At 35.3% G+C, this 27,954-nt stretch overlaps 2 protein-coding genes and 1 long non-coding RNA gene across 7 annotated transcripts; 2 read left to right on the forward strand and 1 right to left on the reverse strand.

Moving 5' to 3' along the window:
- The first annotated feature begins 2,102 nt into the window (after positions 1-2,102).
- Positions 2,103-11,523, forward strand: LOC126688856 (beta-glucosidase-like SFR2, chloroplastic). Of its 2 annotated transcripts, none has more exons than XM_050383730.1 (10): positions 2,103-2,353; positions 3,730-4,087; positions 4,234-4,372; positions 4,550-4,716; positions 5,119-5,340; positions 5,652-5,823; positions 5,901-6,134; positions 6,230-6,379; positions 6,473-6,602; positions 10,344-11,523. In XM_050383730.1, the coding sequence occupies exons 1-10, from the start codon at positions 2,182-2,184 to the stop codon at positions 10,526-10,528; spliced, it is 1,929 nt and encodes a 642-aa protein (XP_050239687.1). In that variant the 5' UTR covers positions 2,103-2,181; the 3' UTR covers positions 10,529-11,523. The 2 variants fall into 2 exon arrangements, with proteins under 2 accessions (XP_050239687.1, XP_050239688.1); XM_050383731.1 differs by having other exon boundaries at positions 2,104-2,353; positions 5,655-5,823.
- On the reverse strand, positions 7,318-9,699 carry LOC126688858 (uncharacterized). Its single transcript, XR_007644356.1, has 2 exons — positions 9,407-9,699; positions 7,318-7,397 (listed from the first exon to the last, which is right to left on the reverse strand). It is a non-coding gene; the product is annotated as an uncharacterized LOC126688858 (long non-coding RNA).
- A 3,346-nt stretch (positions 11,524-14,869) lies between the features above and the next one.
- On the forward strand, positions 14,870-23,107 carry LOC126688859 (serine carboxypeptidase-like 33). 4 transcript variants are annotated; one of them, XM_050383734.1, is made up of 10 exons: positions 14,870-15,304; positions 15,536-15,643; positions 15,779-15,874; positions 15,996-16,088; positions 16,306-16,394; positions 16,544-16,780; positions 17,036-17,193; positions 17,770-17,865; positions 18,436-18,541; positions 22,764-23,107. In XM_050383734.1, the coding sequence occupies exons 1-10, from the start codon at positions 14,998-15,000 to the stop codon at positions 22,908-22,910; spliced, it is 1,437 nt and encodes a 478-aa protein (XP_050239691.1). In that variant the 5' UTR covers positions 14,870-14,997; the 3' UTR covers positions 22,911-23,107. The 4 variants fall into 4 exon arrangements, with proteins under 4 accessions (XP_050239691.1, XP_050239692.1, XP_050239693.1 ...); XM_050383735.1 differs by having other exon boundaries at positions 16,306-16,386; positions 16,554-16,780; XM_050383736.1 differs by having other exon boundaries at positions 16,306-16,359; positions 16,554-16,780.
- The last annotated feature ends 4,847 nt before the right edge of the window (positions 23,108-27,954 follow it).

Raw genomic sequence — 27,954 nt, forward strand, 5'->3', positions numbered from 1 at the left:
GGTTCCTTCTTGATCTGCTCCTTGGTTGTTGGGAGCTGCATTTTTCTGTCTCAGTTGCTCTTCTAGGTCGTGGTTTTGTTTTGTGAGGCGCTCCACGGCAGCGGCGAGTGTCCTCACCTGTCTTTCAAGCGCAGTCGTAGGGGCTTCTTCTTCTTGAACGTCGTTGGTGGTCGCCATTGAGCGAGTGAGTACCATGTAACTCTTTTGTCTTGGAAGCGAGAATGTGCTAAAACGTTCCCACAGACGGCGCCAACTGATGATGCTGGAAATACCACCAGTGAGTCACACGTTCCTCGTACGATTGCAAATGGCACCTGCACAACAAAAAGGAATAACCTAGCAGAGAGTACCGGTGTGGTACCGGCCAAATACCCTCCGAAGGTTAAGTTAGAACTATTCTCTCTGCTCTAGAGTGCTAGAGAGGGTAAATTATGCGTACCTTGAGTTGCGAGGATGCTTAGGTTTTTATAGTAGCGAGGGTCATCCCTCTTTACCTTGGAGTAGAAGTCCTTTCCTTATAGGAGTCCTTTTGGGCGTATTTTTCGGGATCCTTTCCTTATAGGAGTCCCCCGAATATTCTCTAGCGTGGGAAGCAAGACAACTCCTTATACGTAGCGTGGGTAGCAAGTCAACACATGCTAGGTCCGTCAGCCTTAATTTACTTCCTTTAGCTTTTTGGGCGTCATCTAGTGATACCGTCACTCTTGGAGACAGTTGACTCGATGACCGTCAGCTATCGCTTCGTCTGACCGTCAGCTATCGCTCCATCTGCTACGTACGAGAGATTGCACTAGACCGTCAGTCTGAGGCTCTCCTTTTATCCTCATCAACCATCGTAATGATAGAAATATATATACTTGTAGTTATTTATTTTTAATTTTTTAGTGTTGATTAATATTAATTTTCTTTCAAGAAATATATACACTTTAGTTATATATATACTTGCGCTCTTGAAATGAAATCCTAGCCATACCATTTGTCTCACTAGAGATCTTCTATGTAATCACTTATTGTTAATTTTTTAGTTGACAATTCTACTGGCATTAGTTTTATTGTTTTTATTGTGCTTTCCATTCGCCCATTGCCAAAAAGCAACAGTCCTTATGATCAAGGGATTGTTAAACCCTTTTTTTTTTTTTTTAAGAGAGAGATAAAAATTTATGGAACCCATTTGATTTATTGGAAGTTGTATTCATTTTTAAGTTAGAATAATTCTTGAGAAAACAAAACCAGAAAATTATAATATATTTTTTATAAATTGAGGGGTCATTTGGTAATATTGTTCTAATAATGTTGTTTGTATTTTTTGAAAATACGTATGAGTAAAAAAATGTATAAAAATATGCGTAATGTTATTTAAAAACTAAAAAATATTGCTTAAACTACCATACCAAACTTCCCTTAAGCATTATGAAACATTTCATCCATATTTTAAGGGTATCACTTTATTCATTTCTTTCAATTTAAATTTTGAAGGAATCATTTTATATATATAATCATTCTGTTACATTCCTTTAAAAAATGGCAAAATGATAATTCTATTACGATGCGGTTTGGATTGCACAGACGTATGGCGTCTGGCGTTTTGCTTCTCTTTTTTTTTTTTTTTTTTTTTTTTTTAAGTCGCTTATGTTGATTTTTAGAGACAAAATTTACTGTTTATGAACAGTGTATACACTGTTTACGTACTGTGCATACACTGTTTATGTATTTAAAAATGGGTTCTACGGTACTATTTACACATTTAAAAATTATTTACTACAATATTTTCAGTTTTCAATTTTCAATTTCAGTAAAAATAAGTTTAATTCAAACAGATCTTACATTCCTTAAAAAAAAAAAAAAATGATAGATAATTTGATACCCTTCCGAACCCATTACAAAACAAATATCATTTAATTAAACAATTGCGTGCACCCTAGAGTCTTTATTCTTTTGAAAGGCGTGCACCCTACAGTCTTGTCGGCAGTCAACCTTACCTATTCATTTCCCACTCAGATTCTGTTACAATTTACAAGTCCGTTAACGTATTGGACACGTGTCAACCCCTCGTCTCATATCCTTTTAACTTCAAAATCAATCTCTCTCACCAAATGGAGCTCAGTATATTAGAGTTCTTCTCACATTGCCTCTCGAACTCTCTCGTTTCCTCATCTCTCAGCTCAGAGAGTAATCAATACGATGCCGTTTATAGCACTCTTCGTCACTGCCACCCAGCTCGCCGGAGTAATAGTCACCGTCACCGTCGCCGCCAACGCCTTCTCCTTCCATCGCTACCGGAAAAAGAACCTCCGCCCGTTCCGATCGCCGATCGACGAGTCCTCGGACACTCTCGCCGTCTTCGATGCTAACGGTAAGTAACGCATGCACTTTCAAACCCTTACAACTCTAAATTCTACTAACAATACAAAGTGCCTTCAAACTCTTGAGTTTAACTTTATCTACTTGCATTAGCTTGTAATACACTAGTTGAAATTGTTTTTGAAGATATTGCAATCTTAGATTCTTTGGAAGAATCTCAATCGTCCATTTTGGATACGGATATATGATACATATACGAGAATACGTCAATTCTTGAAACTTTAGGATACGATACGCATGGATACTTCAATTAATTGACATTTGAATAGATATTTTGAGAGCATAATCATGTTAATTTTTAGTTTAAAAAATTTGTATTAAGCTTGGAGAAAAATACTGAACAAAGATTTCTCTTTTTGGTAGTTGGTACTGTATTTACTTTCTAGTTCTTAGAATCTTTGGAAGGCGTTAATGCAAGTAAGTAGGTTGCTTGTGATCATTACTCTTTCATATTTATGAAAATTTCTTAGATTCATAACAAGTTTGTAGCTGTTAACTTTGTAGATCTTTGGAATCCTTAGTTCAATCATATTCCATCAATATAGCTTGGTAGCATCATAGTTAAATAAGTTCTAATCTCTTTAACATTTTTGTTAATGATAAACACAGTGTGATCCAATAGCATCAGCATCAATAGAGTAAAAGTCCTTTTCATCGAGGCAATACTGAACCACATCGTTTTGAATATGAAGTCATATCACAAAAATCGATGCCTGAGAAAGGTCATCAATACATTGGCAATCAAATTGATTCACCTGTAATTATATTGATATGTGAAAATTAAAACTATTTCAAACATGATTCTCACAGTTTTTAGTTTGAGATATAACAGAGAAAAAAAGGAAAAAAAAAAAAGGAGTAGAATATGTCTGAGTAACAAAACTTATTAAGAAATTATTAATTTTATAGAAAGAAAGTAAGTCAGAATGAGGGAAAGAAAGATTATTATTATTTTTAAAAGTTTATTAGAAAGTGTCGATATATTGGATATGTGTTTGATATAGATACGGCTGTGAGTTTGAAATATTTGTGCTTCCTAGGTTGTTATTAGAGACTTTTTAAAGCTTTACCTTTCTAAGTACAATTGTACTTTTGTCTAGATTATTTTTAAGCCAAATAAACTAATGAAATTATGAAAATAAGTTATCTCAAACAAGCACTAGAACTAGGCACTTAAAAATGCCTGAAAGACAGCAGCAAAGTCATAATAATGATTGCGAGCTGTTATATTTGTTTTCAAATGTGGTGGATTGAACAGTTCTGTTTGCTGGTTGGAGAGTACTAGGTGAATTGTAAAGCGCTTGGCCTTTGCATCTTTGTAGATAATTTATAATTTATGATATATTTTTATGTTTTGATTTTCTGCAGAAGGAGAGAATTCGTTTTTCTTTGGACTGGCGACAGCACCAGCACATGTTGAAGACAAGCTCAATGATGCTTGGCTCCAATTTGCAGAAGAAGACACTTGTGATAAATCAGAGCACCACAGCCAGCAACCTGCAGATGCTTTGATAGGTTCAGCTTCTGCTGATGGTGGGTCGCAGCAAGCTTCATTACCACAAAAAGACACTAATAGAAAACTTAAGAGGAAAAAATCTCGTAAGATAGCAATGGAAGCAATGATTAGGGGGTTCGTGAAGTACATAGAAGAAAAGGGTGAAGAAGAACCTGTACAAAGCGAAGAATGCCATCACAAAGTAACTGCATGGCACAATGTTCCACACCCGTAAGCTTTGGTTTCCAATATGACGTCTTGAAAATGGGTTGATTGTATAAGATGTAACTTGCTTATGTGTAGCCCTTACATTTATGCAGATCACAAAAATATATGGTTGGCTTAAGGATACATTAGTTTGCTTGCTTGATTTTCAGGGAAGAAAGGCTTAAATTTTGGTCTGATCCTGATGTAGAAATTAATTTGGCTAAAAGGACAGGCATCAGTGTTTTTCGAATGGGAATTGATTGGTCAAGAATCATGCCCGAAGAGCCTGTCAGTGGTCTTAAGGATATTGTAAGTATAGTTTGACCATTCATAGACAGAAATGCTTTTGATGTATGATGATTTCATTGGATGAAATCTGGTTTTTGGCAGTGCATATAGGAAATTATACTGGAGTTTAACTAACAATTTAGGGCTCCTTTTTAAATAAAATCTGTACCTATTCAGTTGCATGATGTCCCTTTTTAGGTCAATTATGCGGCATTGGAACATTATAGGTGGATCATCAATAGAGTTCGCTCTTATGGAATGAAGGTGATGCTTACTCTATTCCATCACTCATTGCCACCTTGGGCTGGTGAGTATGGAGGGTGGAAGCTTGAAAAAACTGTTGATTATTTCATGGATTTTACCAGGTTAGTCTTCCTTTAAATGGTTGATTTAGAGCACTTCAGTTGTTAAATTGTCAATGTCTATTTGGTTTCCCCAGTGACCATCCATTTCTCATTTATTTTTTATTTGAATGCTGTCTCATTTTTCTTTAAAATATCTCTTCATCAATAAAGTAGCTTCTAGTTATCAAAAAAAAGGGGGGGGGGGGGGGGGGAAGGGAGAGAGAGAGGAGTAGAGAAGAGAAGAGACTGCTAAGTCAGAAATGTTGAGGCCCCTTTTAATTTTCATTCTTTTTAATTTTAATTTTAATTTTTAATTTTTTTATTAATGCCATTTTGCTCTTTTGCATTTAGCTCTTCTTTTATTTGTGGAGTGAGTCATATTTGTCCTGTCAGTTCTGTGAACTCTTTTTTTATTTCATGCAGGCTGGTTGTTGACCGTGTATCAGATATTGTAGACTATTGGGTGACTTTTAATGAGCCTCATGTTTTCTGTATGCTGACGTATTGTGCTGGTGCTTGGCCTGGTGGTCATCCTGATATGCTGGAGGTTGCCACATCTGCCTTACCAACTGGTGTTTTCCAACAGGCAATGCATTGGATGGCCATTGCACACTCAAAAGCCTATGACTACATACATGAGAAAAGGTTTCTCTTCTTCACAGAATCTCGAATGTGTGAAAGGTTTTCATATAAATTTGAAATTTTGAATCTTGAGCACTTTCATATTTTACATGGCCCATGGACCCTCAATGTGCCCTACTGTATGGACTGCTCAACCATGTTTGATCCATACTGAGGTTTTTATATCACGTCTATTTTCATCATTGAGTTCTACTTAGAGCTACACCCTCCATTTATTCTTGGCAATCTCACCTTCTCTCTGTTCAAAATTATTCACAACATTTAATTGCTTACACAAGATTCTAAGCCTCTTCAAAATTTCTCTGTATTTCTAGCAGTACCTTAACAAATCCAATAGTTGGAGTTGCACACCATGTCTCGTTTATGCGGCCATATGGGCTCTTTGATGTTGCTGCTGTTACATTGGCAAATTCCATGACTATTTTCCCATATGTGGATAGTATCTCTGACAAACTGGATTTTATAGGCATAAACTACTATGGACAGGTACCTCAAGTTTTCTTGCTAAGTACATCTCATACATACTCACATTTTTAATTGACATTATTTTTTTGACCAATTAGGAAGTGATCTCTGGTTCTGGACTGAAGCTTGTAGAGACTGATGAGTATAGTGAATCTGGACGTGGGGTATATCCCGATGGCCTGTACCGCATGCTGCTACAGTTCCATGAAAAATACAAACATCTCAATGTCCCCTTCATCATTACTGAAAATGGGGTTTCAGATGAGACAGACTTGATCCGTCGGCCATATATTTTAGAACATTTGCTTGCTGTTTATGCAGCCATGATCATGGTTTTTACACTGAATTTAACTTTTTAGTTATTTTGGCAATAATTTGGACTTCATTAATGATAATTGGTGATGACCTGCCTATGTTTGTTTTGTAGGGTGTCCCTGTGATTGGGTACCTATTTTGGACAATTTCAGATAATTGGGAGTGGGCTGATGGATATGGTCCCAAGTTTGGACTTGTAGCTGTTGATCGGGCTGATGGGCTTTCCCGGAGTCCACGTCCTTCGTACCATCTATTCTCTAAAGTTAGAACTTTTGCTTGTTTTGTTGCCTTGGTCATATTTATATCCTCTGATTGCAATCTTTAGTAGAATTTTAAGTGGGTGTCCTGATTTCAGGTGGTGACATCAGGTAGAATTACACGTGAAGACCGGGCACGAGCATGGAATGACCTCCAGAGAGCGGCTGAGGAGAAAAAAACACGTCCATTCTATCGGGCAGTTAATAAACATGGTTTCATGTATGCAGGTAAATCATGCAACTCAAGTTCTTTTTAGTTTCAAATTACAATCTCTCGTTTCTTGGATTTAAGTTTTGTAATTCATTCTCCCCAATTCGCTTATTCAAAGGATGGATTTGCAATTCATATTAAACACTGATAACTTTATAAATAAATTTTGTGTTAGTGATATGGAAATTGAAATGGGGCCCTTAGCCACCTACAAAATATCGGAATTTTTTTTTGTAAGGCTATTTTAACAGAAATATTTTTTATGAATATAATAGATAACCTGAATAAGGAAATTTTAACAAACACAATGCATTCTCAATGTTAATATTTTCTTTTCATTTTCAACTGGTAACGGATGGAAGGCGCTTTAATCCCAGAATGAGTTGTTTGCTAGGAAATTGATTCCACACATGAATCAATTGCCACCACATGCCTGACTTGAATAAGCCCAACATATCTTCAATTGGGCAATTGGGTAGAGATAGCCACTCTTTCCCTTGGAAGAGTATTTGGAAGGTGAAAGCCACTTCCAAGGTAGCTTTTTTCACTTGGACAGCTGTGAAGGGGAAGATTCTTACCTTGGATAATTTGGGGAAGAGGAATATTTGTGTTGTTAATAGATGCTGCATGTGTAGGAATGATTGGGTATCAGTGGACCACCTTCTCCTTCATTGTCCTAATGCAGTTATACTGACGCAGGACAACCAGAACAAAACTGAAATAACGGAAAAATAAAAGATATGACCTAGGAGTCAGCACCTAGGCCTTGCTTGGAGTCAGCACCAAGCGGGGAAACCACTAGGAGTCAGCACCTAGGGTAGACCTGGAGTCAGCACCAGACCAAAGAAAGACCAAACGACCATTGTTTTCATTCGTCAAAATATCAACTATCTCCTCAAGGAGTACAATAGGTTGCTTATAAAGGATTACTAAACCCCATCACCGGCAGCATCCCCATCACACCGACAACTTCCAATTTCATTGTCCAGCGCCACCACAACGACGATCCAGCCTTCAAACCACCATTTGCTCACCTGCTCCAATCGATCAAGCCACCGGAAGGTTACCCGTCAACCAAGGCCTTTGACCCAACAACCAACAAACCCCATCTGTCAATCTTGGCCACCGTTGAAGCACCACCCAGCTGCCAGGAAAGCCAGCCACCTCTGTTCTGCGCTGTCGCAAGCCCACCAGACTCATGAGAGCTGTGGTCGAGACTTCGCCGAACCCAACTGCGACGCCAAGCTCAACCCGATCCAATAAGGTAACTCGTAAATAGTATGTGTTAAAATCCTAAAATCCCAGCACACTTCTCTTTGCAATACCCAATCCATATGACCTCACGCGATACATAACTCGTGACCTACCCATTAACCCCAGAACAAACCTGTTAAAAAAAAAAAAAAAAAAAAAAAATCTTTACCTGGCCCAATTTTCCCTTTAAAAGTCCACCCATCAGCCCCATTTCCTAACAAACGCAAGCATATGCCTATTGTTTGACAACCCAGAACTATACCAACCCATAAAACCTTGCCTGACCAAAAATAAAAGGGCAGAAAATTAAGATTTAGTCTTTGTGTATTGTGCCTCAAAGTTGGAGCTGGAAAATGACTTCCTTTGATAGAAAGCTTGAGAAGCAGCTTAAAGATAGAGAATTTGAGAGGCAAATTAAGGAGGCTGGGAATAGACTCCTTAACCCTCCTTCCTCCATTGATGATCTTCTCACTCTTCTTGATAAAGTTGAAAATTTGTTAGCATATGTGGAGCAAGAACCATCCAAATCAATGCGAGATGCACTTTTACCCTCAGTGAAGGCATTGATCACTGATAAACTTTTGAGACATGCTGAAATGGATGTGAAGGTTTCAGTTGTATCTTGCATTATTGAGATTACAAGGATAACAGCACCAGATGCCCCATATAAGGATGAGCAAATGAAAGAAATATTTCAGTTTATTGTGGCAGCATTTGAAAATATGCCTCATGTGTCTACTCGCTCTTATAAGAAGGTGGTTTCAATTCTTGATACCATTGCAAAGGTCAAGTTATGCTTTGTGATGCTGGATCTTGAGTGTGATGCATTGGTTGTTGAGATGTTTCAAAGTTTCTTAAAGATAATTAGGTCCAACTATCCACCTTTTGTACTTTCAGCCATGGAAACAATTATGAATCTGGTCATAGATGAAAGTGAAGACATTTCTTTGGATCTTCTCAGTTCACTTTTTGCTATTGTAAGAAAGGCAAATCAAAATGTTTCACCTATTTCGTGGACATTAGGGAAGCAAATAATCACAAGGATTAATGCCCAGCTAGAAAGGATAATGGCACCCACTCAAAAACTACCCAACGAGCTTGAGAGTGCACATGATGTGAATGTTGAAGTTGTTAAACGTGCTTCTGATCAACCCTCCACAATCCTTGAAGATCTACATCTTGGTAAAGTCGAAGAGGTTAAAACCACAATGTTTCCTAGGGTTCATAAAGTTCAAGATGAGATTATGCTAATTCCACACATTGATTTTGTAATTTCAAATGAGTCTAATGCGGTGGAATTCAAGGTTTTTATTTTCTCTGTGCTCCCTACAGTGATTCCAGACTTGAAGCAAGTGCTACTTGTCAGCATCCTAATCCTTCAACACTTTAGAACTCGAGGTCGAGTTTTCTCCAACCAGAGGAGAATGATGTGGGAGACACAAGAAGATTCTTATTTAGTATTATTTATGTTTGCAAGCCAATTGTATTTTTATATTTTAGGTTCTATTAGTTTAGTGGGCTATTAGTATTTTAATTTAGAAGTAAGGTTATTTTTGTAATACAGCACCTAGGGTAGACCTGGAGTCAGCACCAGACCAAAGAAAGACCAAACGACCATTGTTTTCATTCGTCAAAATATCAACTATCTCCTCAAGGAGTACAATAGGTTGCTTATAAAGGATTACTAAACCCTAGTTCTAATTGGCTAGGAAACCCTAGTTGCCTTATTACAAAAATAACCTTACTTCTAAATTAAAATACTAATAGCCCACTAAACTAATAGAACCTAAAATATAAAAATACAATTGGCTTGCAAACATAAATAATACTAAATAAGAATCTTCTTGTGTCTCCCACATCATATACCTTTAACCTGTGGTCATTTGTGCTTAGCTTGTTTGGTGTTTCATGGGTTATACTTAAACGAGTGGTTGAGTTGTTAGCAGGTTGGCAAAGTGGTATTGGGTGGCATAGAGTAGCATCTATTTGGGGTGTCATTCCACATTGTATTATGTGGAATATATGGAGGGAGGGAATAACCAAACTTTTGAAGGGGAGGAGCGTTCTACCATTGAGTTGAAGTGCATTTTCCTTTTGTCTCTTTTTAATTGGATGACTGCTTTGCGTGGTTTTGCCATACCTTCTTATTGGATTTTTTAGATTTATGTAGTTTTGGATAGTTATTTTCCTGGTTTCGTTATACACTCCCTGTATACCAAGGAATCTGTTTCTATTGCTATATGTCTTTTTTCTCCTTTTTCAATAAAGCTTCTTATCTACTGATCAAAAATAAATAAATAAATAATGCATTTTCGAAATACTGTACCCTCAGGTAAGTTCTAGTTTCCTGAACTTGCTTATATATGGTACTGTCTCGATAGAAATGTGGTAGTTTCTTGTGCATGACCCAAAGTCTTTGCTAATGGCAGTGCATATAATTCGTTTGTATTAGTATCCCAAAAAATAATGTATATGTTGATTCTTATTCTTCTGTATTTTAACAGGAGGACTTGAGGAACCTATAATGCGACCTTATGTTGTACGAGATTGGCGATTTGGACACTATGAGATGGAAGGTCTGCAGGACCCATTGAGTCGCTTATCAAGATTTATTCTCCGCCTTTTCTCTATCAAAAGGAAAAGGAAACCTCAAAAGGATGACGCTGAATTGGTTCTTCAGCATCTTTAGCCTCTGATGGCTTACCCACTCTTGTCCAGAATCTCTATATACTTTATACGCTTATGGGAAATCTCAAACTATAGCACTACCAAGGCAAGGGACATGAGCTCCACCCATTCTGCTCAGGGTTTCTTAATGATCTAGTTTGATTTGCTGTCTTTAGTAACCTAAATTTTTTTTTTCTTTGGTGTTGCATATTTTAGCATATTTATCCAATATTCTAGCATATCTTAGTATCTGCATCCAACAAACAGCTAATTGCCAAAGCATGGCTCCTGCTACAGTAAACTTCAGTTGCATGACTCAACAAGTTGATATGACCCCCTGTAAATAATTTTTCATATCCTAAGAAACCTCAAAACAGAAAATAATTCATACAGAAAGGGACACAATCCCCTGCATGCAGGGGTTGCAACCAAAAACGAAAGCACCGACAAATCCTTGATTTCCCATAGGATCAGTAGCTGTAGGTTGAGGACCTTGAGCATTTCTAATCCATGTTCACTCCTGGACAAGGCATTTTCGTTTTGTTTTTTGTTTAGTTTTTATTTTATTTTTATTTTATTTATTTTGATTTTCTTCTTATCAGCAGAAACATCATACAATATCTCTGTATTGCTCAAAATGCTATGTGATATTTTTGTGAAGATCTTAAAGTGTTTCTTTTCCTTTTCAAATGCGCAGTGAAGACAAGATTCCAAGTTCCTGAAAGCAGTCTTTGATAACCGAAGCATATATAGCTTCTCAAGTAATTTGATTAAAACATGAGGAGACTGCTTGTTAGACATGGAAGGCATTAAGTTGGTGTGAATTCTTTCACAGCATGTATTTCAGACCTTGTTTCTTAACTGTAATATAATGTATATGTAACATGTTATCTTTTTACCATATTGGTTTCATGTATATTACAGTATATAGTTCCTGTAAAAAAAAATTATTTCCAGCACTTTGGAGACTTTGCCATGGAATTCAGAAAAACAGAAGAATACAAATTTATCTCTTTAGACTGCTTGTTAGTTACCTACAAAATCTTGTGTTGACTAAAAGAATTTTAGTTCTGGGGTTTTACTGTTGCAGTGGAATGACCTTTCTAAATTCATATATTTTGTTATTACTTAATTGGGTGCATTAAAAGAAAGTTACGTGTAAATCTTGAAGTGATGTGGTTCTTTGTCGGTAGGCTTGCAAGGTTGTGATCAGTTCTTTTGGCTCATATACTTTTTCATAGCGACATAGCACCAATCAAAATTAGTTTTTTCAAAAATGTAACCACAACAACTACATATCACCACGCAGTATGCAGAGTACACTGTACAAATGGACCAACTGTTTAAATGTAGACTTTACTTTAGACAAAAACTTGTGCATCTTTAGGCTCCATTTGCTTGGTTATAAAATGTTCTCCTGGAAAACATTTTCAGCATATTTAGGTGTTTGCTTTGTTGTAAAACAAACCTTAGTCAAACCAGAAAATATGATTTCTATTAAACATACAAACAGAACGCCATGTAAAAAGATGATTTACAGATTTTGTTTCTGTAAAACGTTTTCCAAACCACTTGTGCCTTTATTTTAGTCCACAAACCAAGCTTGACGCGTAAGATAGGGTGATAAAAAATAAAATTATTATTTTCATTAGTAATGTGTGTATACACATGTTTATATAGACTTAAGATTAGATTTTTAAGTTTATAGATAAAGCAATATAATGTTTTTTTTTTTTTAAAATCACATCTTCAATTTATCGGCATAATTAGCCTACTTTTGTGGCAAAAAATTTTATAAGAATTTTTTTAGACAAATTCAGGGTTGTTACATTTAATTTTTTATGTGCTTTGATAAATTTTAGTTATCTAATTAACTAATTGTTAGCATAAATTTGCAAATGGATTAAAAAATGTAATCATACTATCTAAAAAAAAATCTAATCAAGTAATTTGTGAACAAACTTACCTTTATTTAAAAAAAAAAAAATCAAAATGACCATATAATTTAATTAACTTGATAATGTGCTTAAACATATGATCTTTCTTGGCAACTTGTTCAAAAGAAAATTCAACAAACCAATCTTGAACTTTTGATGCTTTCACTCAATTATCATCCACCTAAAAAGTTACTCTAAAGTTTGAATATTGTGATTTTGGCAACTAGTTTGAGGAAAGTGGAACAACACTGATTGGAATTAACCTTAAAAATAAAATAAAATATATAAATATATATCTCTTCCTGGACCTGACATATGATTCATAAAAAAAGAAGGGACCCATTCTGATTGGTTTGAGAAAAAAGACAAAGTTAGCAAGAAATCTAAAAAAGACTCAAAGCAATCAGCCTCAGGTATTCAAATCTCTCCAATTGATGAAAAACTGGGAATAGTTTTTAAGCTATGTCATTATGCACGTTGTTGTTGAGTGGTCAAAATAGGCGGCTTTGAATATAATACTGCTTTAATTAAGCTCAACATATTATTCAATCATTCAGTTGGACCATACATCTCTTAACCAATACATGTGAATTATTGTAGGTATCAGTTAAAATATGTCATATATATGTGCACTCCATCAAATTGAGAGTTAAGATAAGAAATATTCCTTTTTTGTTTGAATGCTAGTAATTGAGTCGACTATTTTTCAGGATATATTGAATTTATCTTTTTTTTTTTTTTTTTAATAAAGTTACAAGTTTTTCATAAAAAAGAAAAAGAAAAGAAAAGAGTAATATTAAAGATATTATAAATTTTAATATATAGTTATAGTCTTACAAACTAATGTGACACCAATCACATAAAGACAATTTTAGTATTCATTTATTTTGTTGAAAATCCACTAATTACATTCATTTTTGCATTAATTTGTAATCTTTTGTAGTAAAATTTGTAATAATTTTAACATTTTTCATATATTAATAATCGAGGTTCAAGTGATGTTCTAATGAGAAAGCATCATTTGTGGTACCAAATGTCCCAATGTCTACAATTTGAATCTTACCTCTTCTCCCCCTGCCTACCTATCTAAAAAGACAAAAAATAGAAGTAAAATAAGACTTCCCCTACTCTACTATCAATTTATCTAAAAAAAAGTGCATCTAAAATCATAAAAAGAAAAAAAGAAAAAAATGTATTTTTTCAATTTTTTTTTTTATAGAAAAAAGTAACAAAATCTATTTTTTTATTAATTATTGTGGGCCAGAAAATTCATGGCCCAGGCCCGCTCTATATCAAGGCCCAGGGCCTGATCTGAGGAGACCTATTGTCAAGAATGAGTTTAATGCACGGATAAGATAAGTGAAAAGACTGTCAATACTGTAGTAGAGAACTCTGTGCCTGACAGGCCCCTACTCTTGACCATGCTATTCAACCTTTACGTCTACTCCCAACCACTTGAGGTATGGGCGGATAGGACAAGTCCTCTTCCCCGAAGGTAAAACTTACACGTGGACCCAAAAGAGAGGAAGAAATACGAGTATAAAAGGAAACGAAAGCCAAGAGAAAAGGGGGAGAAGGAGGGGAAGAACTTGATGCTCCTCGGACCAAGTCCGAGGAGTCCATCCCCTCAGGTTACGATGCTGTAGGGCCTAGGTGTTCAAACCGAACCCCTTTTTCTACATGAGCCCCCCTAAAATCAGGTCCGGACCATCGCTCCGTGACCAAAGGCAAGCTTTTTAAGCCCACTCTCTACAAATCATATTGTGAGGGATCTTTTATGTACGAGCCCAACGTCATTCTTGGGCCGTTAAATAATCGTGTCCCTACAATTATATTGTTGAAATAACACCAATCATTTTATTATCACTTTACTCTTTTTTTTTTCTTTTTCTTTTTTAAGAAGAATATTATTATCACATTCCTTGATAAAGTTTTTGCAATAAAATTGATAACATAAGATTATCCGTTGAATGTGTGTGTGTTTCTCTTTATAACTTGTTCTGCGCAAGTAACTGCCGCATGCAGTTTTGCTTGTGGTGTGTGAGTTTAACAAAAAAATATTTACTCTTCTGCTTGGAGATTGCCTCTATACGATCCCACATCGGACAGTTGTGTGTGTGTGTTTCTCCTTATAACTCGCTTTGTGCAAGTAACTACTGCATGCAATTTTGCTTATGACGTGCGAGTTTAACGAAAAAAATATTTACTGCTTCTGCTTAGAGATTGCCTCTATATGATCACACATTGAGCAGTTGTGTGTGTGTGTTTCTCCTAATAACTCGCTCCGCGCAAGTAACTGCCACATACAGATTTGCTTGTGGCACGTGAGTTTAACAAAAAGAAAAAAAAAGGAAAAAAAAGAAAAAAAGATTATCCGTCGAATAATTTATCAGTTAGCTCCGACCTCATCATCATCTGTTATCTTCCGCTTTATCTTGTAAGTACCGTCCGCTTTATCTAGTACCGTTAGCTCTCTCTCTCTCTCTCTAACAAGTAACAAACACACACACACACGCATACTCAAGGACCTATTTAGTATTTACAAGTGGAGGGAATGCAAAAGCTCGGAACAAAAATGGCCAATCCTAGTTCAAAGAAATGTCTCTTTCTCTCTCTCTTGTCCATGTTTCTCATTCTTCAGTGCATGACAACTTGCATTAAAGCATCACAAGAAGAATACCCCAAATCCCAGGAATCTGATAGGGTAATAAATCTACCAGGCCAACCCACAAGCCCATCTATCTCCCAGTTCTCAGGTTACATCAATGTCAATCAACACCATGGGAGGGCCCTTTTCTACTGGTTCTTTCAAGCTCAATCTCAATGGTCCAACAAGCCTCTCCTTCTCTGGCTTAATGGAGGTGTACAAACATTTTAGTCCTACTAAAACTATGCTTGCTGTTCTTCTCAATCATATATTATAAAGCTTAATTTGCTCTCTCTCTCTCTCTCCCCATATTTCCAATTTATTTACCAATCATATACTATAAAGTTTTGTTTTTTTTTTTGTTTTTTAACAAATCTTTTGTGCATTATTTAGTCATATAAAGGTGTAGTATATTTAATTATTTTGTGGAATTGCAACTTTGAAGGACCTGGATGTTCCTCAGTTGGGTATGGTGCAGCTGCGGAGTTGGGACCTCTTAGAGTTAATAAAAATGGAGTTGGACTTCACTTCAATAAATATGCTTGGAATAAAGGTCCTTTCATATAATACTTTGATCCTATTTTGATTATTCGATATCTATTCACTGTTGGATAATATGTTTAGAGCCAAAAAAAAAACTTTTGTACGTATTTTAAGCTTGAAAATTAATATTTTATTACCCTTGCAGAAGCAAATTTGCTCTTTGTGGAGTCCCCAGTTGGAGTAGGGTTCTCCTACACTAATACATCTTCTGACTTCACCAAATTGGATGATGGGTTTGTGGGTACATAGTTCACCATTTTCTACCTCATTATTGAATCAATTAATTATATACTATTTTTTTTCCTAATGGATTAAATTAAATATTTACTAGTTGTGACCTCTAATTTGTCCACTTTACTTAGCTGAGGATGCCTACAATTTCTTGGTGAACTGGCTGCAAAGATTTCCACAGTTTAAAACCCATGATTTCTTCATCGCAGGAGAGAGTTATGCAGGTGAGTTGCATGAACTTTGAGCACTCTCTCTCTCTCTCTCTCTCTCTCAAAATTACTAGCAATTTTATAATAAAAAGCTTATAAACTAATTTGACAATAAATTAAAAAGAAATGTCCAAATTACTTGTAATTGATGATGCTTTAATTTGTAAAATTTATATAAATAAAATTTGTAGTATTTTTACTATCACTCAATTATAAACTCTATGTTTTGTAGGCCACTACGTGCCACAACTTGCAGAGCTTGTATATGACCGAAACAAGGATACAAGTAAATACCCAAAGATCAATCTCAAAGGTTTTATAGTACGTAAATTGAAATCTTTATATGTTGCACAAAAGCTTTCATCATGATTCTTTGTTCAAAATATAGTTTATTTATAACATAAAACTGTCATGTTATACATGTATTGCAGGTAGGAAATCCGGAAACTGATGATTATTATGATTATAAGGGATTACTAGAATATGCGTGGAGCCACACTGTTATAACAGACCAGCACTATGACAAGGCTAAACAAGCGTGTGATTTTAAGAGCCCCAACTGGTCTAGCGAATGTAACATTGTCATGAACCAACTCTTTGAGAAATATAATGAGATTGACATCTACAATATTTATGCCCCCAAGTGCCTTTCCAACAGCGCATCTTCGCTAGCTGATAGCAGTGACAGTGTTAATTCACTCGCTAAGGTGATAATTGGTATTATGAATTTTATCATATATCTCTCTTATAAATTGACATGTCAACTTTTAAAGTACAAAATAAAAAGTAGTTTAAAAAATGATTTATTGCATTGTTGATTTGACAATAGTCATAATTATTAATCTCAGTTGTAAGTTTTTCATAATAAAATTGATAATAATTATAGCATTTTCCTTAATTTTAGACAAAATAATAAGAACATTGGATGCACTGAATATTAACTTAGAATTATGGTTGAAAAGGTGAATAATTATAGGATGAGGAGGATGAGAATCTTTGGAGGCTATGACCCATGTTTTTCTGATAACATAGAAGAATATTTCAACAGGGAAGATGTTCAATCATCCCTTCATGCAGGCATTAAAGGAAGAACTACCAATGTAAAATGGAAGGTCTGCAAGTAAGTATAAACTAAGGAACCACATATATGTTTTTATCTTTTGAAGTATTTTTTGCAAACCACACATGTTGTTTTCTTTTAAAGTAGTTTTGTTCAATTTGGTTTGCAATAAAATTATTACATTGTTTTAAAAGTTAAAACTTTAAGGCCTTTAGATAAAGGTTTATATACCACTTAATATTTTTTTATTGAATGTGGATTTTGATAAAATTTACTGTTGGATTATATTATCTCCGTATATTTTTCATACTTGCAAAATTTCAAGATAATCAAAGATTAATAATCAAGTCATCAATCAATTGTTTAAATTCAAGTTTTTTTTGTAGTTTAAAATCATGCATAAAAGATAAGTTTATAGATCGAATGGTAAATAACTTCTGATTGACATGAAAATTAGCATGCATGTTAAGAACATATAGAATATGTAATCAAACGGTGAGATTTTCAAATTATGATTTTAATAACAAGTTATTAAATGATGTAATATTACTTAGAGTTATATCAAGAATAACTTAAACCTAACTCTCTCTATATATAAAATTTTCCCCTCACGTTGTAACTATTATTATTTTTCAGTGATTCCATCCTTCGGGAATATAATGACACAGTCTTCTCTATCCTACCCATCTACACCAAACTCAGCAAGGGTGGCCTCAAGATATGGGTTTACAGGTACATATTATGCGGATTCTAAAAATAAATAAATAAATAAACTAATTTTCTTCTTAATTCTTATTCTTTTATTTAAACTTTTTCTATTACTTTTTTGTGAGTAAGAAAAACCTGTATCGTTATATTAATAATAAATAAGAATGATGATAATTACTAACGGTAGTTGAAATCGTAAAAACAAAATTTCAGTTAAAATCGTAAAATTGTGTTTCATCGTTATGCAATTATAAAGTGAAACAAAAAGTGTGTATATGAGAGTGCAATAAGCAATAAGATGTAGCCTAATAGTAAATAGATAAGATGTAGCCGCCTAATAGTAAGTAGATGGGAGCGATTGGACACAATGTGAAGGACCCTTGAGGTGGACCATGAAAAAAAATAATGCAAAGCAAAGAGACGAAGCATGGTTTTAACCTTTGACAGGCTCACGTGTCTCTTGCAGTTTGGTCCACACCCCAACATCCTCGTGAATTGGTTTTGCTTTTGTTTATCAAATTATTTTTTTAGAAAGTAAAAAAAAAAAAGAAAAAAAGAAAAGAAATGATTCCATTTGGTTTGGGTTGGTAACAGCGGGGATGCAGATGGCAGAGTACCAGTGCTTGGGTCACGCTACTGCATTGAGGCTCTTGGACTCTCTCTCAAATCTCCTTGGCGTTCTTGGTACCACAACCATCAGGTTCATTATCCTCTTTATTATTCTATTCTTCTTTTTCCCCTTTATATAATGCAAGTTGTTATTTTTTTTAAAAAATTAACCCTTTAAAATAGATAAAATAAAATTTTAATTCATAGCATTCACTTAATGACTATTCTTTATCATCAAATTAAGTTATTAAGGGTCTGTTTGTATATCGCTTATTGCTAAAAACTGAAAATATTGTAGTAAAATAATTTTTAAATGTGTGAATAGTGTCATGGAATCTAATTTTAAAGTTGTTTTTGCTGAAAAAAGTACTTGTAGGTCCCGTAAACAGTGCACGAGACCCACTAAAAAATGCACAGACGCAAATGTTGTATCCAAACTCACACTAATTGATTTTGGAGTAAACGGGTTTTGAAATCCAAATTTTTTATTCGACAATAAAAAACTTTACGAATTAAGTTAATTGAAACGTACAATTTTATACTTTATTATCAAGCTAAGATACCAATTACTTTTGGTGTTCATTCTATAAAAAAAAAAAAAAAAAAAAAAAAAAAAAAAAAAAAAAACCCTTTTAGTGTAGGCAGGGTTCGAATTCAAAACTCAAATTTTTTATTCGACAAAAAAAAAAAAGCTTTATCAATTAAGTTAATTGAACACGTGGTTGTAAACAGGAGAATTGGAATTTTTATTATTATTTAAGATTCCTCGTTGCCAAAGCTAGTTGGCCCACTATTTATTTTAGCAAATTGAGATACAAATTATATGAATTTTATCGTATGGGGCTTTACATTCTTTGTTACTTGGAACGACAATTTCTAGTTAAATTATTCTATTTCATCTTCCTTGAGGTGTATTATTCTATTCCATTTTCAAAACCTCGATTTCAAACTAAAGGGAAAAAATATTATATAACAGATATAGATAAGATTCTATTCATGTGTATGTGATGAGGTTTTGAATGACTGAGTTTGGCAAGGACCCTATAACCTCCACCGCTTGTCCTTACTAAAGTAGAGAACCTTCGCAATGAATGAATATTCTTTATATATAGCCATCTAACCATATGAGTAATGGTAAACAAGCAAACAACAAGCAGATATGGCAAAAAAATCCACCTGTCCACCTTACCAATGACTAGACCTCTTATTAGGGATGGCAAAAACACATCAATCGTCTAGCTGTCCTATTTTACTGTCTTGTATGGATTATTTCTGTCTTGAACAGGTGACGGGATAGGGATAGGCTTTGCTTGCTCCCCATCGTCGTACATTACCCTATCTTAAATGGAGGAAATCCTTAAACTATACATCAGATTACACTTTACACCCTAAACTATTCAAATGTATATTTTACACCCTAAACTATGACCTTTGTTAAACTTTGCACCCAAACGTTAGTTTTATGGTTAAGTTAAACAAAAATTAATAGCACGTGACTTACATGTGATTTTTGCTTAGGTGTGACACTGTTTAAAGACCAAAACACCCTCTTCATAAACAATTAAAAAAAAAAAAAAAACAAAAGCTTAGGGGGTGTTTGGTTTGTGTTTTTAAACAATCATTTTCAGTTTTTAAACAACATTTCACGTATTTCAACGCACTTTTTCATCCACACGTATTTTCATAAATGTTTTCAAATAACAATTTTCAGTTTTTAAACACATATACCAAACGGGCCCTTAATTCTTTTTACTTTTTCCAGCTCTCACTCTCTGTCTCGTGAGTACAGGTATAGCCCTTTCTCTTTGGTACAACTCTCTCTCTCTTTCCCCAAATTAAAAGCTTGTAACCCTAAATCCCCTAATCAAAAATATATTCGGCTCCACCAAATCAAAAAAGACAAAGTTAGTTTGATTTGGGGATTCAGGACCCATAAAAGATAAAAATCATTTTCTTTTATTCAAATTTCAAACTTGCTTAAAAAATTAAGAATGAAAAAGTGAGATATGGGTAAATCGGTGAATCCTTATTAAGCATATTCTTTCAATATTTTTTTGAAGAATCTGGGTGACATACTATCTGAGTAGGGGCTATCATTTCCAAGGACGAAACCACTGTTTCTCAATTTGTTATGCATGGAGAAAAGTGGTAGAGGTTTTCCTTCTTCTACTATACGCCTGACTTGAGTTCTTGCTTCTATAATACCCCTTACCTCATATCAGAACTTCACTTGTTTCTTAATCTCTTTTCTTTTTCTTTTTTCTGGGCTTACACATTCTCCCCTTTCTCTCTGTCTTCTTCATAAATTTCATCTTCTCTTTCACTCATATCCACGTATCCAAGCATCCCAGCATGTATCTCACTGCTATTTTTTTGCGGTCTAACTTTTCTTTCCACCTTGAGGCAAATATAGAAACTACATCAATTGCATCAATTGCTTGATGAGCGAGAAAGGATTAAGATTGCAAAGCAGAGAGAGTCTAATTAATAAAGAAAAAGACAACGTTAGTTTGATTTGGGGATTTAGGGTTACAGGGTTTTGTTTTTAATTGTTTATGAAGAGGGTGTTTTGGTCATTAAACAGTGTCACACCTAAGAAAAATCACATGCAAGTCACATGCTATTAATTTCTGTCCAACTTAACCATAAAACTAACGTTGGGGTGCAAAGTGTAACAAAAGTCATAGTTTAGAGTGCAAAGCGTGCATTCAAATAGTTTAGGGTGCAAAGTGTAATCTGGTATATAGTTTAGGGTGGTAAAGTGTAATTTTTCCTCTTAAATGTGTATATGCATATTTTCTTTAATATATATATATATATATATATACACATATAATTTGTGTTTTTTTTTTATACATATTCAAATATTCTGTTACTTTCTCCAAAATACTTATCTCTTTTTCTCTCTTAGTACTTTTCACCATCGTCTTTTTCCCTTTTTGTTTCATCTTTATGGCATCAATGTCAGGTTAGAAAAATACCTCCAACTCACCTTGAACCTAACTTGCCCCACTCCCACAGTCCCACCCCATGCAGGTTTTCTCCACCCAAAAATAAGACAAGACACCCATGATCTAAATTCGTCCAACATCATTACCATCCCTACCTCTCACTAATGATAAAACTAAGAAAAAATCAAAGGGCCTTCTTGGACTTTTGAAAGCTTATTAATAATAAATATCATTTGAAAGTTGTGGTCCAAAAATTCATATCCCTCAAATTGAAAATCAGTCCCCAAAAGTCACCTAGCTCATGAATGTGGTCGGTGGTCCACTTCAAAAACAAAAACAAATCACTTATAAAGAAAATTTAAATAAAAGCGAAAAAAATATTCGCTTACGAAATAATACAAATGACTTATGCATCATAATTAAGTATTTGGTATGATATTTTGGTTGTTACTTGTTAAGCTTATTTGGAAGGCAAAATTAAAAGTTTGATATTTTGGGATTAGGGTGCTACCATGTTATCCAGGTCCACATAATTTTTTTTTTTTTTTTTTTGAGAAACCACAAAAATGATTATTTGGGCGTTTCTTTTTGGTAATTAGCAAGATGACTTTACAATTGAACACCATTATTAATTGAAAAATCAATAATCTACCAATTTGTTTATATAGTGGTTGAACTTGTACATATTCTTTTAATTTCTATTGCAACTATACAACAAACATTTTCAATCATGAATATTATCAAAGATAAATTTCACAACAAAATAGAAGATGATATTATAATGGAATCTTTGATTTTGTACATTAAAAGAAAAATTGTTACAGAATTAGTACATTATTAGTTACAAGAATGATTGAGTTGAAATGGGTATAATAAATTCTTATTTTTGATAATAAAATATATCAATAAATTTTAAAGGACAAAACTTAGGTACAGTATTTTAGGTGTTATTTTTTAGGTTTCCCTCTTAAGATTCAACCATGTGGCTACTTAATTAAAAAATACACTTCCTTCCCATGAGAAAAAATCCACATGACAAAATCTTGAAAAGGGAACCTAAGGAACAGCATCTAAGTACTGTATCTAAGTCTTGCTCAATTTTAAATAGTTAGTTAAAAGAATTTTAGTTATAGAATTTCAAAAATTCCTCATTGGTGTGAATCCTCCAACTCCACCACCCCCCCCCCCCCTCCATTTTTTTTTTTTTTTGAAAATAAATGTTTGCTTGTTTTCTTTAAGCATGAGTCATGACATTTATCTGCATACTATGGTTTCAATTGCAAACCAAAAGTGTATTCTTGATCTATTTAAGGCTTAAAAATGAAATTGGATTTTGATGATATTTTGGTAAACAAAATGCAGGTTGGAGGGAGAATGGTAGAGTACGAGGGGCTAACATTTGTAACAGTGAGAGGGGCAGGTCATTTGGTACCTCTCAACAAGCCAAGTGAAGCACTTTCCCTCATTCACTCTTTCTTGACTGGTGAACCCCTCCCTGCACACAGATGATATTTTCTGCACCTTATTCCAATCATTGGCAATTTGGCATAATGATTTTGATGCCTCGAATTGTAACACAAATTTGTAATGAGGAGCTAAAATTGAAACTAATCACATATGCAAGGCAAACTAAAAACTCATCCATTAGACTCTGAGGTACCTTAATAAAGCATAAAAATGTCTACCATGGCAATTGTGTGCCTCTAGCTCTTGAGCTCAACACATAAACTCCCTCCACTCTCTTCTTCTCTCTTTTTTTAATTATTATTTTTTGAAGGGCGAAACGGCAATGATAATTTCACTAAGTGGCTAGGATTTGGTTCAATTGTCAACATTATTGATGAGGGTTAGAAAAAAAAAAGGGTTTAATTAATCTTCTCATGAAAAAGGATGTCAAGAGATGCTGTTAAGGAAGTCTGTTATATGTGGACCAGCTTGGTTTATCCGAATTTTATGTGCTCAAATACATTTTTATTGCATTATTTTCAATTCTTGTCATTAAAAAGGGATCCAAATAGAGTATACATCAAAGATATCAAATCTTATTGTATCAATTTAAAAAAATAAACATATAAAATTAACCTAGATTTGAATGATTTAATTTCTATGAATTATCCACTAGATTACTTAGGTAATCTCTGTCGGGGGCGGAAAAGTCTCCCTTTCGACAAATGAGATTTATGTTGGGTTGGGGGCTTAGATCGAAACTCAACAATGGGCTTGAAGCATAGCCCAAAGGCTACTGGTGAAGATTTGAAGAATTCGCCTTATTTTATGCCTTGGGCCTAGGATAGGACTGACAAGGGTTATGGGATGGCTCAAAAGACATTTCCTACAGCAGACACGTCAACACAATAAAAAGCATACTGCAATAAAGAAATAGCCTAGCAATAAAATAATTCAGCAGTAAATATTCCAACGGTAAAATATTCCAGCTGTTAATTGTTTCCAAGATTAAGGAAAGTATTTGCATCTTCAAAATCATCATCCATTGGTTCCAATGAAGAAGAGTCCTCTAATACAATAACATGAGAGAAGAACTCTATTGTAACAATTACATCATAACCTTCAATAGTAAATGAATAAACAAACACCATGGGCTCTATTATAACAAATAATAAGGAAACTTAGTGTGAGATGAAGGGAGAGGGAGAGATTTCAGCTAGCGCAACAAGATCATTTTGATGCCAGGGTATGCTCGTGGATATAGTGTATGTAGTGAGTGGTGAGGGTCATTTTTGGGTAGTATGAGTAGTGAGTGAGAGAGTGTTTAGTAAAGCTGTTGGGGCTTGCTGCTGGGTATGGATAAGAGCTTATAAGTGGAGATGTGAGGGGTATTTGTGAGCTAGGGGCTGAAGAGCTTAGTTTCTAAGTTTGAAACTAAGAACTTAGAACCTCACTAAGAGTTTAAAGAAAATTAGAGAGATGAAAATAGAGAAGTTTATGAAAGAGTTCTTCTCTATTAGTCTGTGTTGAAGTGTTAGTGGAGAGTTTCATTTATAGTTGAGTTTGAGGGGGTAATTAGCAAATAATCTTTGTTAAATTAGCCTCAACCTTCAGAAAATCCTTGGAGAATTGTTCCTAGGATTTGGCCAAGAGTGGTAAGTTTAGCTTTAGAGTGTTCTTTGTTGTTTTGGGTAATGGCAGCTGGAGTTCTGACTTAACATTAAATGCTGATTGTCCTCAGCTAATGGGATTAAATTATGTATTAGGCTAATGATCTTGGTTTTGCTGCTGCTAGAATTAAAGCTTCCTAGGGCAGATTGTATCACCCCAAGCCAGGTGTCAATCTTGGAGCCCTTTGCTGGAAACTCTGTTGGAGATCCCTTTGGTGCCCTCCAAACCACATTTCCCTAAATTTCCCCATTTGGGTTCATGTGCTTGGTCCATGAACCAGAAAATACAAGTTTTTGGCATAATAGTGAATTGTTTTCAAGTCATTCTAGAAGCTTTCATGGTCTAGTTATGGCTGCCCTTAGTCCTTGACCGAATAGGTTGGAGAAGAAAGGAAAGATGTCTGGCTGAAGCTTCCCAGCTTTATGTCATGTCATCTCATCTTTGTGTCACATGAGAAATGATGAAAATCAGCTTGGCAAGGAAGGGTTTAACCCCTGCTGGACACGTGTTCTTTTTTGATCTAATTTGATAAGCTGAAACTGATGGTAATGGACCCCAGCTGTCAGCTTGGTTGTGCTAAAACTTGACTAGTGGTTAGTCTGACTACTTTAGTTACTCAAGTGAGCTTCAGTTGCTGAGATGAGCACATAGGCTGGCCTGTTTCGGTTGGGCCTTGTTGTTGGGCTTGTTCATCCCTACAAAATGAATAGTTTTGCCATGGGTGATATACATGGGTTTTTGTAGTCAGTTGATTATGGAAAAAATAAGCATAGTTCCCATAAATTTTGTAAAGTATTTTTGAGTAATTTATATTTCCCATGAGTTAGGGGCTTTAGTATATGAAAATATGTTTTTTGCTAAGAAATAGTTTTGGGCTTTGAGCATAATGTAATTGTTTTTGCCAAAATAATATTTGGGCTTTTGTAAATAGTTGCCAAAATAGTATTTGGGCTTTTTGAGATTTTGTAAAAATATTGCCGTGTAGCAATGATCTTAGTAAGTGTGCCATGTAGCAATGGGCTTTAGAGGTGTTGTGTAGCAACGGGCTTTGTAAGAGGGTTTTGTTGGGCTTTTTGGGTTTTGCCCACAAGGTAAATGAGTTTGGGCCTTTTTGTGGATAAAGTATAATTTTGTGGCCCAATTTTGATAGTAGTGTGATAAGTATTTTTGTGAAAACTCAAGTGGGATATAATGGGTAATATTTGTAAAAGGGCCCAAGGTAATTTATGGGGCTTATATAGGAAATATTTGTAGGAGCCCAAGTTGGGTAATATGTGGGAAGTATGTAGGAAATATTTATGTGGGGCCAAAATAGTTTATGGGTTTGTATGGGTATTTTTTAGTGAGCGGGCTAATGGGATTAGGGCCTAAAAATTTGTACCTCAACATTTAGCCCCCTGAGTCACGTGTGAGTAGTTTTTGTTTGGTCACACGTGCGAGTTTAAAATTTTGGTAGCAGTTGAGCTCCTGTAACTTTCCCACATTCAGCACTTGGTGAGTTTTCAGTTATTCCCCCGGTTTCTTGCATTAAATGCTGGCCTCTTCCCCATGTCTTGTCACTTGCAGCTTTCACACCTACCAGTAAAAAGGTTGGCTTTGGTTGCTTCTTCTCTCTCTCTCTTTTTTTTTTTTTTTTCTTGGACTGAGGGATAGAGAGATTAAGGCATAGAGTGAGCCTTTTCTCCTTCTCCTTCTTATTTTCGACCAAGGGTGAGAGAGTAACACCAGTTTTAACCAAAGCAGAGAGAGTGACTGAGATTCAAAGCCTTTTATTCCTCCTTTTTCTTGTCTTTGGCCAAGAGTGAGAGAAACAGAGAGCTTTGGCCAGGGTTAAGAGGGAAACTGAGATTTTCTTTCTTCCCTTTTTGCTTTCGGCCAAGTGAGAGAAAGACCCACAATTTCTTTTACTTCCCATGGTGGCAGTGAGTGTTTTCTTTGCCTCTTTTTTGTTTCTGAGAAAAAAAATATTTCTGCTTCTGTGAGTCATGGCTAAAAGGGAAGAACCACTGGGCTCTGAGAATGATGGTACCACTGGAGTGGCTATGTCAGGAAGTGAGGCTGCATCTGGGGGCGAAGTTGAGGCTATTGTCGTAGGTGTTGGTGCAGAGGCTAGGCAAAGAGAGCCTTTGTTGCCACTACAAGACCCATGGTATTGCTCAACTTCTCTATTTCCAACAGTTGGGGCTCCTAAGGTTAGCCCACCCGGTGTGCCAAGGAAGTGGATTTTGAAGGGTGAAGCCCCCAATCATGAGATAGCATGGGTCCCAGCTGCTTCTGGTATAATGGACCTGCGGTTCTAGCGGAAAGAGCTTCTGCCCTTGTGGCACAACCATTGGTTGGTTTGATTGGGTAGAGCAAGAGGTTATTGATGAAGGATTCTGCCAAATTTTGAAGAATGCCAAGATTTTTGAAGCATGGTTGTGTCCCGTGGGTGGAACATGTATAGAGATATGAGAGCACTTCGATTTTTGGCACGCTGTTGGAATCCTAATACCCACACTTTCTTTTTTCCTTGGGGGGAGACCACAATAACCCTTGAAGATGTGGAAAGAATTTGCTTGTTGCCTAGCATAGGGTATGTGAATCTGTTAGAGCTAGGGTTATCTGATGAAGAGTCTGCGATTTTCAAAAAAATGTTGGAGACCTTTGGTGGCACTTCTACATCTTGGACAGGTAATAGAGCCAGGTTCTCCTTTTGGATTTCTAAGTTTAAAGAATCCGAGGATGTTGATATAAGGAGGGCTGCATTCTTAGCTTTGTGGATGAGCAAATACATGTTTAATTCTGATTCGGTACAGTTCATGAAGCCTTTCACATTCCCTCTAGTCGTGGTGTTAAGTAGAGGCGTGTCCTTGCCTTTAGGCACGTTATGTTTAGGTACGCTTTATTCTGAGCTTGATAGATTACGTAGCAATGAGCTTGAAGGATCGCTATACCATATTGTTGAGTCTAGTGTTAATGTAGTATTGTCGCAAACTTTCATATGGGAGCATTTAGAAGATTATATTGATGTTGGCAAAGATGTTGGTGATGTGAAAATGGCCAATTGGGTGGTCCGAGCTACTGGACCTAATGGTGAGCTTCAATTTCTTGGTTTTGAAGATGGTCTTCCTTTGCTTATAAAGTGGATGGGGTTAAAGGTTTGGAATCTTCCTTCAATCACATTGCTAGATGATGGGGCTCACTTTGCTTGGAAGCCCTATTCTTATGTTGCTGCTTGGTTTTGTAACTTTTGTTGTCCGAACCCTTTTCCAAATGCTAGGCCTGGATCTCAAGAGTTTGGATTGGCTAATCATGAGAAGATTTCCAACTATTTGCTTATTACATCCCCTTCGTACATCCCATATCCGAGTGGTGCTAGGTTTGATTTGATACAATACAATCCCCATAGAGTTTTGAGGCAATTCGAGTTTGATCAAGATGTCACAGACATCAA

Source organism: Quercus robur, chromosome 6 (assembly GCF_932294415.1).
Source record: "Quercus robur chromosome 6, dhQueRobu3.1, whole genome shotgun sequence".
Lineage (NCBI taxonomy): Eukaryota > Viridiplantae > Streptophyta > Magnoliopsida > Fagales > Fagaceae > Quercus > Quercus robur.